This window comes from Anarrhichthys ocellatus, unplaced genomic scaffold (assembly GCF_004355925.1).
Source record: "Anarrhichthys ocellatus isolate YVR2014 unplaced genomic scaffold, GSC_Weel_1.0 scaffold16, whole genome shotgun sequence".
Lineage (NCBI taxonomy): Eukaryota > Metazoa > Chordata > Actinopteri > Perciformes > Anarhichadidae > Anarrhichthys > Anarrhichthys ocellatus.
The window spans coordinates 5,550,392-5,564,224 of record NW_022280046.1 but is presented as its reverse complement, the minus strand read 5'-3'; the positions used below and the strand labels follow the sequence as shown (position 1 = coordinate 5,564,224).

At 45.1% G+C, this 13,833-nt stretch overlaps 1 protein-coding gene across 2 annotated transcripts in view; it reads right to left on the bottom strand.

Moving 5' to 3' along the window:
* Window positions 1–78: 78 nt before the first annotated feature.
* Window positions 79–13,833, bottom strand: part of LOC116388031 (histone-lysine N-methyltransferase EHMT1-like) — a 35,680-nt gene continuing 21,925 nt past the window's right edge. The window contains exons 1-15 of one of the 2 annotated variants that reach the window (XM_031855620.1): window positions 10,447–10,523; window positions 6,930–7,020; window positions 6,310–6,833; window positions 5,218–5,503; window positions 4,919–5,067; window positions 3,798–3,953; window positions 3,524–3,595; window positions 3,300–3,402; window positions 2,633–2,770; window positions 2,093–2,370; window positions 1,400–1,632; window positions 1,031–1,246; window positions 832–914; window positions 610–716; window positions 79–439 (exon numbers count right to left, since the gene is read on the bottom strand). In XM_031855620.1, coding sequence (XP_031711480.1) covers window positions 266–439; window positions 610–716; window positions 832–914; window positions 1,031–1,246; window positions 1,400–1,632; window positions 2,093–2,370; window positions 2,633–2,770; window positions 3,300–3,402; window positions 3,524–3,595; window positions 3,798–3,953; window positions 4,919–5,067; window positions 5,218–5,503; window positions 6,310–6,833; window positions 6,930–7,020; window positions 10,447–10,470 — 2,634 coding nt within the window. In that variant the 5' untranslated portion in view covers window positions 10,471–10,523 and the 3' untranslated portion in view covers window positions 79–265. Of the gene's footprint in view, window positions 440–609; window positions 717–831; window positions 915–1,030; window positions 1,247–1,399; window positions 1,633–2,092; window positions 2,371–2,632; window positions 2,771–3,299; window positions 3,403–3,523; window positions 3,596–3,797; window positions 3,954–4,918; window positions 5,068–5,217; window positions 5,504–6,309; window positions 6,834–6,929; window positions 7,021–10,446; window positions 10,524–13,833 lie in introns of those variants that run through there. The other variant, XM_031855621.1, reaches the window with a different exon arrangement.

Here is a 13,833-nt window from a genome sequence, read left to right as displayed (position 1 = left end):
ATTTGAAATATATCAGTCTGTGTGTAATGAATGAATATAATAGACAAGTTTCACTTTTTGAATGGAATTAGTGAAATAAATCAACTTTTTGATGATATTCTAATTATATGACCAGCACCTGTATATATGCATGTGATAAAGTAATAAATATGTCACTTTAACATCTTGAATTAAATAAGTTAATTTCAGTTTTTTGTATTTCATTTGGACAAAAAGAATACAAAAAGCACCAGTGTGACGGCTGACAAAAGATGAAAAGGTCAGATTACTCCTCACTGCAGCTGGTCGATGAAAGAGAAACTAGATGCAGGTTAACCTTGTGCATGGCGCTGGCTCCAGCTCTCAGCAGGTACTGGACCGTGTCCATGTAGTTGTTCTCACAGGCCTCCATCAGTGGCGTCCGCTGATCTTCGTCACACATGTCCAAGTTCGCTCCCGCCTGAAGTGGCAAATGTCAGAGAGCGGTTAGAGAACTCAAGAGAGCTTGCCATAGTCCTCAAGTATCACATTTTACAAGACATAGAATGACATTTCTCATCTTAAAACAATAAACTGAGGATCTAAAAGCAACCGTATTCATTAGCACAGGAGTAAGTACAGGGCTCCTACCTGCACGAGCATGTGGCAGATGTCTTTGTATCCTCCTTCCGCTGCAGCGTGGAGCGGGGTGCGTTTGTTCTGAGATTCCATCTTAAAGTTAGGGTCGATACCGTCCACTGGAAGATAAATGGAGAAAAAGCATTTGCATAAAAACAAACGCTAGACGCATACAGAGAAAGATACAAACAAGATGTTATATAGAACAGGATCGATGAGGTAAGGTTAACATACCCAACATGAGCAAGACCTTCTTGAGTTCTCCCTGTTTGGCCGAGAGGTAAAGCTGTTTGGGGTGAAAACGCAGCTTCTTGGGCCTGAAACACGCACAAAAAAAAAAAACAAGTTAGTCGGTTGTCCATGTTTGTCTCAAAGCTACAGGCTCTCTGGTCAGTCGGATAAATCATGATGACAGTCTGGTGGTAGAACGAACTTCTCTGTGTCGAGCGCCACCAGGATGCTCTCCAGAGTCTCTCTAGGCGGTCCTTGAGGGACTGTAGGTGGCACCGTTGTTCCCAAACCAGTCAGCAGTGTTGGCGTCATGGACGAACCAGGAACGGCAGAGGAGTCTAGCCCGTGTGCAGGACGAGCAGACAGCGAGCTGTCGGCCCTGCCACTGACTTCAGCCCCCACAGCCAGACGAGAGGAGCTGGGATAAAAAGGAGAGGGTACTTCAGGTGTGCGGTGCATGACGGACTTTTCTTTGGGGCTGCCCTTTAACATGAACGTCATGTTAAAGGGCCTCCGATAATCATGTTGGGTAACTTCCCGCCCATTCTGACTCTCCCAGGCGGTACTTCACCTGTCAGTGGTGGTGTCCGCTCGGCCCTCGGGGACCCCAGGTGTGGCTGGTCCGTGTTCGAGCGCGGGCGGCACGGTGGAGGTGGTGTCGGCATTGGCGATGGTGACCTCCTTGGCCTTGCTGGCCTCCTCTCCACAGTGGGGACAGAAGCTTTGACCTTTCAGCACTGAGGCACAAGCACGATGGAAACGGTGAGAGATGCTGAGGTCCGGTTGGCACTCCATGAAGGTCCCCTGCGCAACGAAAAGCAAATGAGTGGATGGCCCTCGCTTTTGTAGTTTTAATTAGTGTTAATTATGTATATCGTCTTGGCATCTGATCTTAGAAATGTCACCAGTTGCTGTAAATTGCTTCTATTTTGCTTCTTTACTTTAATTTTATAATTGTATTTCCTGGTTCAGACAGGAGGTGACTTCACCTCTCTGAAGTATTAAACAGTGCAGGTGATATCTGGATTTTTCACCATGAAACATCCACAGAGTTTAATCCAGGTAACAGAGAAAAGGGACATTTGTGTGCAGCGCAAATTTGAACCAGAACCGAATGAAAAACAAAACGAGCTGTAATGGGCCGATTTATACTGCTGCATAGGTTCTGAGCTGGTCCAGGCACCTCTCTCGTAAGGCATTCATAGTACTGCTGTGGATAGTGCTGCTGAAGCCCTGACGTTAATAAAAGACGGTGCGCACTCACAGCCCTGCAGAAGAAGCCACAGCCAGGGCAGCACTGGTGCTTCACCATGCCGTTGCGGTGGTCCTCGCACAGAACCAGCAGCTGAACCGAGTTGGAGGGACGCATCATTTCATGTTTCAGTATGGCGCCCTGGCAGCGGGTCAGCTGTCCATCAACGCTCTCCGTGGCCATGCACTTCCTGTCTGCCAGCGTGAGGATCTCTCGACTCTTGGGCGTCTCCATGCGGCAGCTGCAGAGCGGAAGCTCCTGAGCCTCCTCAATCACCGACCCTGAAGTGTCTGCAAACAAACAAAGTCAGACGTTCACCTTCATTTACCTCAGCATGAGATTAAATGAGTTTCAGGTAAATCAGCAGAAGGACCCGACGCCCTAAATCATACGTTGGCTGCCAAAGTAGCAATTTTTTCATCCAACGAGAAGTCAAACTTATTTTGTTCTAAAAGATGTCTGAACACAAGCATCTGCACAATGTTTCACTTACTTAGGAACAAACTTAAAGGAAATAGTCTGAAATAGTTTCCTCATTTCGTCTGATTTCACCTTTGTTCTCTGAGGGAACCGTCGGCTCTTGGGGCTTGTTGAGGTTGACGGACTCAGGTGAGGAAATCTGCGTGCGCTCATTCCCATCAGCCACCTTGGGCTCAGCTGCAGCCTGAGGCTGATCCACTGCTTCCAGTTCTGAGCACAATGACAGTGATCAGTAAGAAAATGCTTCACTGTTTGTTTACCATTGCATTTAAGAAAGGAGAGAAAGCGATGCTACGGTCAATCAAATCCTCCTCATGTTGATATTTGAAAGAAACGTGTCAAGATCTGTACGACAAAGCAATTAAGAAACAGAAATCTATAAAGTAGTGCAACAAGTGAAACCAACTCACACTGCCTGCGATGAATGAGTAAGTGTGAACAGGATGTACTCCTGTTTCTGGTGGAGCTGCATGTCCACACTCGGCCTCGTTGATCAGCACAAGTGACGAGTGACTTCTAAATCTTTAACCACAAACCAGTTTGCCGTCTCTCTTTTATGTAGCCGCCATTCTGCATGCAGTTCTGAGATCATAATCAGCTCGACGCCATTATAAATACTGCCAGTCAAAACTGTTTTTCCTTTACATTTTTAGCCAATAAAAACATGCTCATTAGTGGACCACAGGTGAGCAACTGGATGAGTCTGTACAGGTGTGGGTGTGACAGGAGCGGCGATCACCTTTGGCCTTTATCCTCCTCTTCCGTTTCCTGGACGGCCTGAGCCAAGCGCCGTCTCTCTTTATTTTCTTTTTCAACTTCTTCTTCAGACTGGACTCCGTGCTCTGAGGCAGACGTATAGAGAGATGATTTTTCAAACTCTTCCGTCTTCACTCAAAAGAGATGGCGTAAGGTGAGATCGAATACTCCTAAGTAGTTCGGCTGAGTAGTGATGGCGGGTCTTACCAAGTCGGACTCTGTGCCCTCCTCCTCTCCCTCATCTTCTCCAGACTCTTCAGACTCCTGCTCATCTCCCACCTCCACGGCAAACATAAAGCGTTTAACACGAGACATATCGAAATGCATTCGAAGAACACTGTGATACTTGGATGGAAGTACGGTTTTCTATTTCCCAGGAAGGTGTCACTTTTTCAGCTGAAGATAAAACAATTGTACAACACTGCCATAAACATAAAAACAAAATGACGGAAATAAAAAATAAAAAGTGTCTTGTTCCAACCTGAGAGATGGGTTCAGCTGTGGCTTCCTGGACAGCACTGACGGGTTCTTCTGTCGGTTGCTGTCGCTCCTCTTCCTCAGACTCCACCTCCTCGGACTCTTCCTCTTCGGATGCATTTTCGACCTTCTCGCCATTAATGTTTGCTACCTCTTTAGCCTGTGAGACGAGAGCGGACGAGATGACGATCATAACGATCTCAAGATATGCTGGAAAATAATTATTTTTGGTTCAACTGAAACTTATCAAAGTCTGGCATCAAATGTCAGATTCAACTGATCAGATGTTTGTCTGCTTCAGACAGATTTGTTTAGGTAGAGTTCACGTACGCCTGCTTGTGTTTACGTGCAAAGACGTGCATAGTGGGAAAAAGAGTGTGTAAAGCGAGCACATCTCTCTCTCTCTCTCTGTGAATTAAGGATTTATTTTGACCAAACCAGAGTGAACAGTGGAAAGAATGACCAACATGGTTTTGGTGAGTTTTATTTTGTTTCTACTGAGTGACGTGCGTTTTACAAAGAGTCAACAAGACAATTAAGGTAATCTTAGTTTGGTGAAAGAGAGAAACTTCAATTCAGAAGGCGTACGGTTTAATAAGGAAAAAAGGTGCAAGAATATTTCCTTTCTTGACATTTTATGAGTTTATTTTGTTTATTTATTAGACTGAAAAAGCTAAGAGAGCTTGTGGTACAAACACACCACATGTTTTGACTTCACTTGGTTGAAACCTTGCCAAACGGCACGCTGACATTCAAGAACAGTTCACAAAGCGTGCAAGAGAAGGATACGTTTTAAAAAAGAATCCCAGGGGTGGGAACAAGCTTTTTCCACTTGGCGTTTCGCCTCGCTGTATTTGCGGTTTTATCGGCGATGCGTGCTTACGGCCTGGTCGCTACATTTTATAGAGGTTGATGCCCAGAAACGTCCCGAACACAGAACAATAAGAACATCCAGGCAGAGGGCAGGGTCTCTGCACATGCAGACACTGGCGTACACTCTAAGAGGGTCATGAGTGATGATGATTGAGAGGGAATTCTTTTGTGTCTACACATTGTCGTCCAGGATAATCCTGCTCATTGTGCCTTTAAATAGTGTTTGTTTGGATAAATGTGAGGAGCACAGACCTGCGGGCTCTTGGCAGACTGTTGTAGTTCGTTGAACATTTCCAGCACAGTTCTCTGCTTAAGCACTTTGGTTTTCTTCTTGGGAACCAGGCTGTACATTCCCATCCTCCTCTTCTTCTTCCGGGACGAAAACCCTCCTGAGTACGGACCTAGGGCACAAGAGAACACAACACACGTTTACAGCAAAACCGTCAATCGAGATGATGCTCTGGTCTTACTTCTTTATCTCTGAAACCCGAGAACAAAGTCAGTGTTTCTACAGGTCAGTTTCTGTCACGTGTTACTGGAGTCTGTCTGACCTAGTTGGAGCTTGGCTGGAGCTGGACAAGTTTGAGGAGCCGCAGAAGCCGGTGCAGCCGGTGGAGCCAGAGGATCCTCGGGAGACGGAGGTGTTGCGGGAGCTGTGGGAGGTGCTGGTGAAGCCGATGAAGCTGTTTGTGCTGAAGCTGGAGTATCCGGTGGACTCTGAGGTAGATGGTTCTGAGCGGAGGGCTGCTGCGAGGGTTTCTGAGCGTCCGGTACAACATGAGTCTCCATTTTCTCCATTTTGGCACTCTGTGCTTCTCTTAATTCCCTGTTAAGAAGCTGCAGGCAACAATAACCAAAATCAGTTATCTGCACGATTATGGCCAAAATGATAATCACCATTATTTTTGAGGCAGCTGGCTGAAAGTTTAACAAGTGCTAGATTTAACATGCAATTGAGTTTTCTATGAACGGAGAGCACATTTTAAGTGTCAATCGTGATCATATAACTGTGGGATACCAAAATCGTGATGGCGATTAATATTCGATTAATCGAGCAGCCCTATTTTACGTGCGATTTTGCACACAACGACACAATATGGCCAAACGTATGTGGACACATTGTGTACTTTTGATCTGGGGCTGTTTCTTGTGGTCTGGGCAGCTTACTTCCTATTTAAAGGAACCATAATGCCACAGGATACAAGACAACAGTGTGATCCTTTGTGGCAACATTTGGGAGAAGACCCTGTGCACAAAGACAGGTCCATGAAGAAATGTTTTTCCCAGTTAGATGTGGAAGAACTTGACTGGCCTGCACAAATTCCTCAACCTCATCCAACACCTTTCGGATGAACTGAAAAAACTGACTGTGATCCAGGTGTTGGACCTCACTAATGCTTTCGGGGCTGAATGGGAGCAAATCCCTGCAGCCGGGTCTCAAAATCTGGTGGAAAGCTGTACAGCAGTAGACTAATGCCCATGGTTTGGAAGGACCAACTACCACATGTATGGGTGTGACGTACGTCTGTCCTCATGATATGATATAATTATGTCATCTACATCACCATAACAGAAAGTGATGAGAGAAAGAGTCAGGACACACTTGTGATTGGCTGATGACGCCCCAGATCCCGGCGGTTTACCTTTTGTGCCGGGCTCACAGCAGGTCTGGACATGGTCTTGCGCGCTCTGTGTATCGTGACGGCTGCTGGAGCCGGGGCAGGAGACGAGGCCATGCCGTTCTTAGTGTCCGGTGTCTCCTGTCCCGACGTAGTCCCTGTACTGGGGTCAGTCCTTAGCGCGCCTGAACTCTGCGTGCACCCAGACGCCGAGGCCGGGGGAGATTTGGCCGTGTCCCCCCCTGTCGGTGAGCCCGAAGGCAACCAGTTAGTCCTGTGAGGGGAAACTGCCGAACCCGGCTTCGCTGCGGAGCCTCCGTCCTGCTGCTGCTTCGTGAGAATGAATCCGTTGCTTCCAGTAACAGAACCGTGTGGTGGCTCCACGTCCGACGTGCCATTTTCGTTGAGCAGCAGCAAAGTCTTGTTGTTGGCGGTCGCTGAGCCGTGTGTCGGGCTCTTGTGCCGCGCGGCGTCGCATTCGGTGCCGTTCAGCATCGTCTCTGCTGGAGGGGAGGACGACAGCCTGACAGCTATCTCTTTGTCAACATCTACGGAAGAAAGAAAAACGAAGAAATAATGCAAACTACAACGTAAACGGTTAATTTTCATAGATTAAGAGCTTTCAAGGTGAATTTGACTAATACCTGGTTTCTCCTCTCCGTTGCTTGCGGCATCAAGTTCCTCTTTCTTTGTGGATGCACCCTTATCCACGCTGCCCTTGGCTAGACCAGCGGGCTGATGACAAAACAACACATGTGTCAAGGGGAAACAAATTTAGAGCTCCGACTAACGATTATTTTATTGTTGTTTTCAATCAGCTTTTCACTCAATCGGTTAGTTTGAAAATAGTTACAAAATTCCCATCATAAGTTCCCAAAGCCCAGGGTGTCCTCTTTAAATCATTTGTTCTATCTGAGCCACAAAACCCAAATACATCAAATTCATGATATCAGTGCAGAGACGATTCCTTGAGTTAATTCATTAGTCGATTGACGGAAACAATTTTCAATTATCAATTCATTGTTTAGGTCATTTATCAAGCAAAAATACCAAACATTCTCTGTGAGGATCGTCTGCTTTTGTCCTTTTTATATCGATGTAAAGTGAAAATGTTGATGTGCCGAAACAATTTAAGACTATGATCAATGGACTTATATAATAGCTTAAATAGCTTAAATGACAATGAAAAGAATTGTTGCGGGCCTAAATGTTATAAAAACTGAGAAAAGCAGCAGAATGTTTGCCAATGTTGCTCGATTATCAAAATTCATTTTCTATCAACTGACAAACAAAAACAAAATCCAGGCCCAAGCACGAGTATCTGAATAAAACCAACTTCGGTCTATAAACCGAACGCTGCGTCAAAACCTCTTCAGTAGCGTGTCTTTGTCAGGACCAGAGACTACAGAGTAGGCCGAGACAATGAGGGCGACCCCCATGCACTCTCATTGTCCGTCTTCTCTCTCTGTGTGCCACAGCCAACCAGGAGAGAAGGAGACGCACAGCCCGGGCATCAAAAGAAATCTCAGCCACCCACAGACCGTCTTTACGTCTCACAGGAGGCAGCAGATGAAGAGGCAACACCAGGAAATGTAAAACTCTCTCTTCCTCCTGAGCAGACCGTCAACCTTGTTCTCACTCTGGGGGGAAAAAAAGGCCCAAAGGACAAACAAGAGGCCCGATACATCATTCATCCACACATTTAGACTAGATGTCAAAGGAAAGTGGTCCTTGAAGAGCAGCATTCCTTTAGGACTTATCAGGAAGGTTTACGGTCCCCTTGACCAAGTGTGACGCTCATACCCAGCAGATTTAAGGTGGATGCACAGACACATGTGCTGCTTAAGGCTAGGCTCTTATCTAGTGAGTGCTAAATGCAGCTCCTGAGTCTGATCGTCTCAAGTAAGCAGAGCAAACATTTTCTCCCAATTACAAGACCTGCGAGAGACAGAGACCACTAAAAGCTTCATTATAACAGAATGATTCGAGCAATTTAATTCTCCTCTCCAAGGGCTCCGAGAGTCAGATCCTCAGATTCAACAAAGAGTGTTTGTCCTGAAACCGGCACACAACCGACTTCCCAACTAAATGAGCCACCAGGACAGAGTTCCCCAAATCATTCTCCAAACAGAAACAGGGTCAGGCCAAGAGCCGGGAGCCAGGAGCACAATACCTGAGGCTGTTTCCAAAAGAACATCTAGTCTGGGACAATCCTCTGTGGTCTCTGATCTCAAGGCATCTAGTGAGCACGTGTGAGGGCGAAGACAAGAAGGGTCCTTCACTTCCTCATTGCCATGGACTGAGGAGAGCCAGTTACAACAAAAAACAAAAACACACCAGCCTCAGCCCTCCCCCTAGTGGTAGAGAGTGGAACCCACACACTGGAGACAGAAAGGAAAGGGGGGGGAGGGAGGGAGGCAGAGAAGCCTGTCTGCAGATCTCCGCCATTTCGCAACCCGACTGTTTACTGACACACCGCGGCCATTGCAGCGCTGTTCCACTAGATGGGGAACGTAGGGATCTGGAGGAGCGTGGATGCTGCTGAAAGAAGCTCCAAATGTGAAGCCAAGGCTCCGAGTGTTGGTCAGGAACCTTAAGTGGCACATTAAAAAAATGTATATCTGTTAGAATAAACTAAGGCTCCAGCTACGGCTGCAAAACTGAGGCTACAATGGCCCAGAGGTTTACATTCCAGACTAGACCATTAAAAATAAGCTTAGTAGTATTATTTGAAATAAGCTCTTAATAGATTAGATGTAATATTTTCATGCTATAAAATAGCATCAATCATGTGATCTTCAGATCGACTGCAGGAGGCCTGAAAACTAAAACACAAACACAATCAGCTGACACACTTATCACACGCGCAAGCTGCTGCTGCTAGCACCCAAATGAGATAAAAGGCTAAAAAAAACGTACCCAACTGCATTTCACACAGCCTGAGAAAAGACAACAGTGAGTTATAAAGCAGTGATCCACACAATGATGCAACTTGATCCATTAAAGTGAAGCCGGATCTACTTGCATGTCCTCGACTATGGGCTGTGAGGTCTTTGACCAGAGGGTGGTTGTCCACTTCTCAGGTTTTTTAAAGGCCCGACGAGGTAAAACCACACAGTGTTTCACAAGAAAGAGGCAGCACAAAGGTTTCTTTGTTTGGTGTTTCCTATCTCCTTGAGACCCCTCAGGTTTCTGTTGCGGCCCCTTGAACTGTCGCAACCTCATAATTGGAGACCATTGTTCTAAAGAAATTTGGTAAAAACATTCTTGGTTCTGCACATTATCAACTCTTCCTGGTAATCGTCTAATGAGCCGACACGCTGACCGTGCAACCGCAGTGATCCCAGTCTGCATCAGGCCCGTCGTCCTTCCTCTCCCCCCTCATTTCCTGTCACCTCTCCGCTATCCAAATAAAAAGGCAAAAACATACCAAAATAACAACTTCAAACAGTCATTAAATAACAGACTGTTTGGCATAAAAATCCAGGAATCAGCAACTAAATAACCTGTCCATTGATTAAGTGTGCAAACTGACTGATGCTAGGCCTGGCCATCAGCCAGAGAGCTGCACAGAAGATCAAAGCCGGTAAACATGGATTCTGACGCCGCAGCCCAACATGCATCCAGCCTTATGTTCCAGTGTGTTCCTGAGCACAGAGCCTGAGCTGCACAAACGTCCAGTCCCCTGAGACATCATTATATACCAACCACGAGGGACGGAGCAAGAAAAAGGACGTTGGATCCCAGATTTTAAAAATCTACTCTCAGGGTTGTTTCAGGGAGGTCAGACGTTCAAGTTACATCATCTCTCCCGTTGTGTGATTGCTTCAGATACAGCTGTTGTGCTCTCCAACAACAGGATCCAGCAGAGCCACTCTTAAAATCTGTCTTTGATACAGCGGCACTGCTACCAAAGAGAAAAACGCTGCTCTTCGAGATTAAGTCCTTGATTTTGGGAATCAAGAGCTATCAGTCTCTTACAAACTGAGAGACCATCTCAACGAGAAGACAGCAACTGATGGTGATTTTCATAGAAAACGGCTAAAAGGAACTGAGAAGCGAGACTAGACATCACTCCTCAGACCATTCAGAGCCAACCACGGGTGAAGAGTATAAAGCCAACATGTCTTCTCCCTAGTGAGACTCCAGGAAGAATCATACCTTGTTTCTTCTCATGGCCTCCATTGAGAAGAAGACATCAGAGAAAGAGAGAGTGTGTGGGTGAGGGAGAGTGTGGGTGTGTGTGGGAGAGAGAGAGAGAGAGAGAGAGAGAGAGAGAGAGAGAGAGAGAGAGAGAGAGAGAGAGAGAGAGAGAGAGAGAGAGAGAGAGGGAGAGAGAGTGCGAGAATGTGTCGAACAGATTGCTCCTCTTTTCCTTGTTCGTTCCCCGCATGCACATTCACCTCGCCGGTCATGTGACCTGGTGGCTCCCTCTGTCGGTCCTCCTCTTCAGAAGGGTCTCCACGGAGCATGCTCAGTCCGTTCAAACTGTAACACCGCTCCATTCCTGTGAGCTAGAAGACCTCGTTGCCACCGAAAGGCATCCACCGGAACAGACTCACTGTGTAAATACTGCAAATCTACAAGACTGGAGAAATATATATCCTGCTAATGTTTTCATCTCACATGCTAATAGTGAGGTCAATTGTAGTTTTTGTAGCCAGAACCATTTTCTCATTTCCCTTTTTTGTGTAAAATGGAAATTTATTTGGTCATTCACGTTTAAGGGGGGGCTTCAAAGCAGGTGTGTATGCACAGCCACCTCAGGAGCACCAACTGAAGAAGGAGGCAAAGGCCCCTCATGCTACATCCATACTGCCAAACCGGATGGCAGTGAGGAGCCCGATTAGCAATGGTGGACATCGGGCCACATCCGAACCTCTAAACAGGAGAGTCTTTTGTCTCCAAGGCAGCAAAAACCCAGACGCTGCCAGGCCGTGCTACAGATATTTGAGTCACAGAAATGAAGTAACAGACTGAGCTGCTATTGAGCAAAAGGGCTGAAAATAAAATCCAAAAGCAACCACAAAGAGGACCCGACGATAAACTCAAAAGTATTCTGTTGTCTTCATTAAGAGAAGTGAATACAAATGTACAATCCCAGTTTAGCACAGTGCATCTTTACAAAGGCTTCCTGTTTTAAGTTCTCTGTTGTGGATTATTTTCATTATAATAATCTGTAGATTCATTTTCAAATCATCCATTTAGTCTATAAAACGTGATGAAATAGTGGAGAGGCTCATTAAATGTTCCCAGAACTCACTGTGTTTATCTTCTAATGAGTTGCTTTGTCTGCTCCAAAATCCAATGACATAAATAAGAGAAAAAACAGCAAATCCTCACATGAATTAATCATCACAACAGTAGCTTGTCACTTTGCAAAGTGATACGTGTCTTCTCCTCAGGCGTGGTATTCAGTCACGTAGGAATGCAGATGTTGGTGGCTTCTCCCGTTTCACAACTGAACACTGAGAAACAACCTTGTCTTGACGTAGAGGCTCAGGTTGATCAACTTTCAGGGCTCAATGCACAAAAATAGGGAAATAAGTTATTCCCTCCAACAACGGCAGAGTTGCAATGAAATAAAGATGGTGAGATATCAGTAGATACTAGATACTGTAGAGGTGAAAAGGCAGTGAATACAATATAGGCTGTGTTACACCCACAAGACACAAAAGGAGGCCGAACATAAGCAAAGAACAACAGCTTATGTCTGAGTGGCACGACCTCGTCACGTAGACACAAAACAACTGGATTATGCAACACTATAATGTGAAACTCATTTTACCGACAGCATAACAAATGTTTGTGCCCATTTGAGGGAAAATACGATTGGACCATTGGATGGATTGCCGTGAAATCGATATAATATCGATATATTGCCCATCTCTACTGCAAGTACTGGAGGTACCAGGGCTCGAGACTGAGATTGACTGAAAATTCAAGCATGCTAACACGCTACACTGAGATGTAATTCACAGATAGTAGAAGAACAGAATTGTATCTTCTGCTTGTTACTTTGGCTGTAACCTAAAGGTCCGACCCCGAGTCCTTTACAGTACTCTTTATCGCTACGTTACTCTTTATTGCTACGTTATCCTTTTAAAATAGCCTGACAATCAGACTGGATTGCTACTTGATTTCACTTCAATCATTCAGTCTGACATTGTGTTCATGTTAGCACATTTCTTCCTGGGAGGGGTTATTTTGTTCCGTTTCGTCCTAACCAATCATAAGCCAGTGACTCATCCGTCCCACTCGCACCACTTCATTCAACATAGCAGGTGTGGTTGCTAGGACCAGTTAAAAAATATCCTAATGTTTTTCATATTGATCAAAACAATATGCAGATTTAAGAATAGTTGGCTTAGCCAACTCAAAACAACCTTCACAGCTGCGTTAGCATTAGCATTTCCTGTCACTATGTTTCATGGACCAAGCTATATATGTAAGAAGATGAGCACGTCTCCATGTGGGCAGCAATTCAGAAGTTTTCAACCAGGCTACAGATACGACAGACAAGCTTCTAATCCGTACCGATGTCAAAACGATCAGATTTCCATGAAGGTTTAAGGTCCCAAAAGAATGACTTCTGATTTTTTTTGTTCTTCAAATTAATTTATCGACCTCAATCAGGTTCATGTAATCGTACCCGAGGGATCATGGTCCGGTGCAAAGACAATTCACCGTATCTCGATTGATGCGCGTAATGTGGAACCAAAGCCGTAGCCCATTAGCAACATATCTCTAGCAGAGTGTGTACCATTAGCCAGAGCTAACAAAATCTTAGCAGTTCTTTTCCAGTTATGACTGACTGTCAGACTAGATAATAAATAGTTTCTTTGGCATTCATCCCCTTTTTGTAACCTATTTGTAGATGTTTTACAAAAGGGTTTAATCTGAGCCAGACCCTATACAATGATAGCAATCATATCACATCCATACGCATGTTCAGGTATAGGTGTCGGGTAGGAAACAAACTGTATCGGAACAAACATTCAAGTGTTTTTGAGTCTATGAATTGATTTAGAATCACAGAAAATAAGAATTGTGATTCTTATTTGTAGTGAATTTCTTGCTTGTGATTAAGTGGACTGCATCATATCAATCACACCTGGTGCAGGGCTCTGCTTAATGAATGCCACATGGTCAACGACTACATGCTGGTTTGTTTTTGGCCCTTAGTCACCATCATACCCAAACAATTCTCAGTAGATGTATGAGAGGACATGACATCAGCTGGGTGGCATCTGCCAACAAAGCCAATAATGGCCATTCCAACGACATGTAGTTCAACTACAGGAGGAAACAGAACTGCTCGACATTCAACCAACCCTCTTCTCCTGATGCGTTTCCTGTATGAACACACACAAGAACTGAATGACTGACACACACACACACACACACAATCCACTGAGTGAGCAGGAAATCAGGAACACCTGTCTGATGTAGTGCAAAGATATACAGGAGTCCTAACCTCAAGCTGAAATCTATATATATCTATATCTATATATATATACACATATATATATATATATCTATATATAT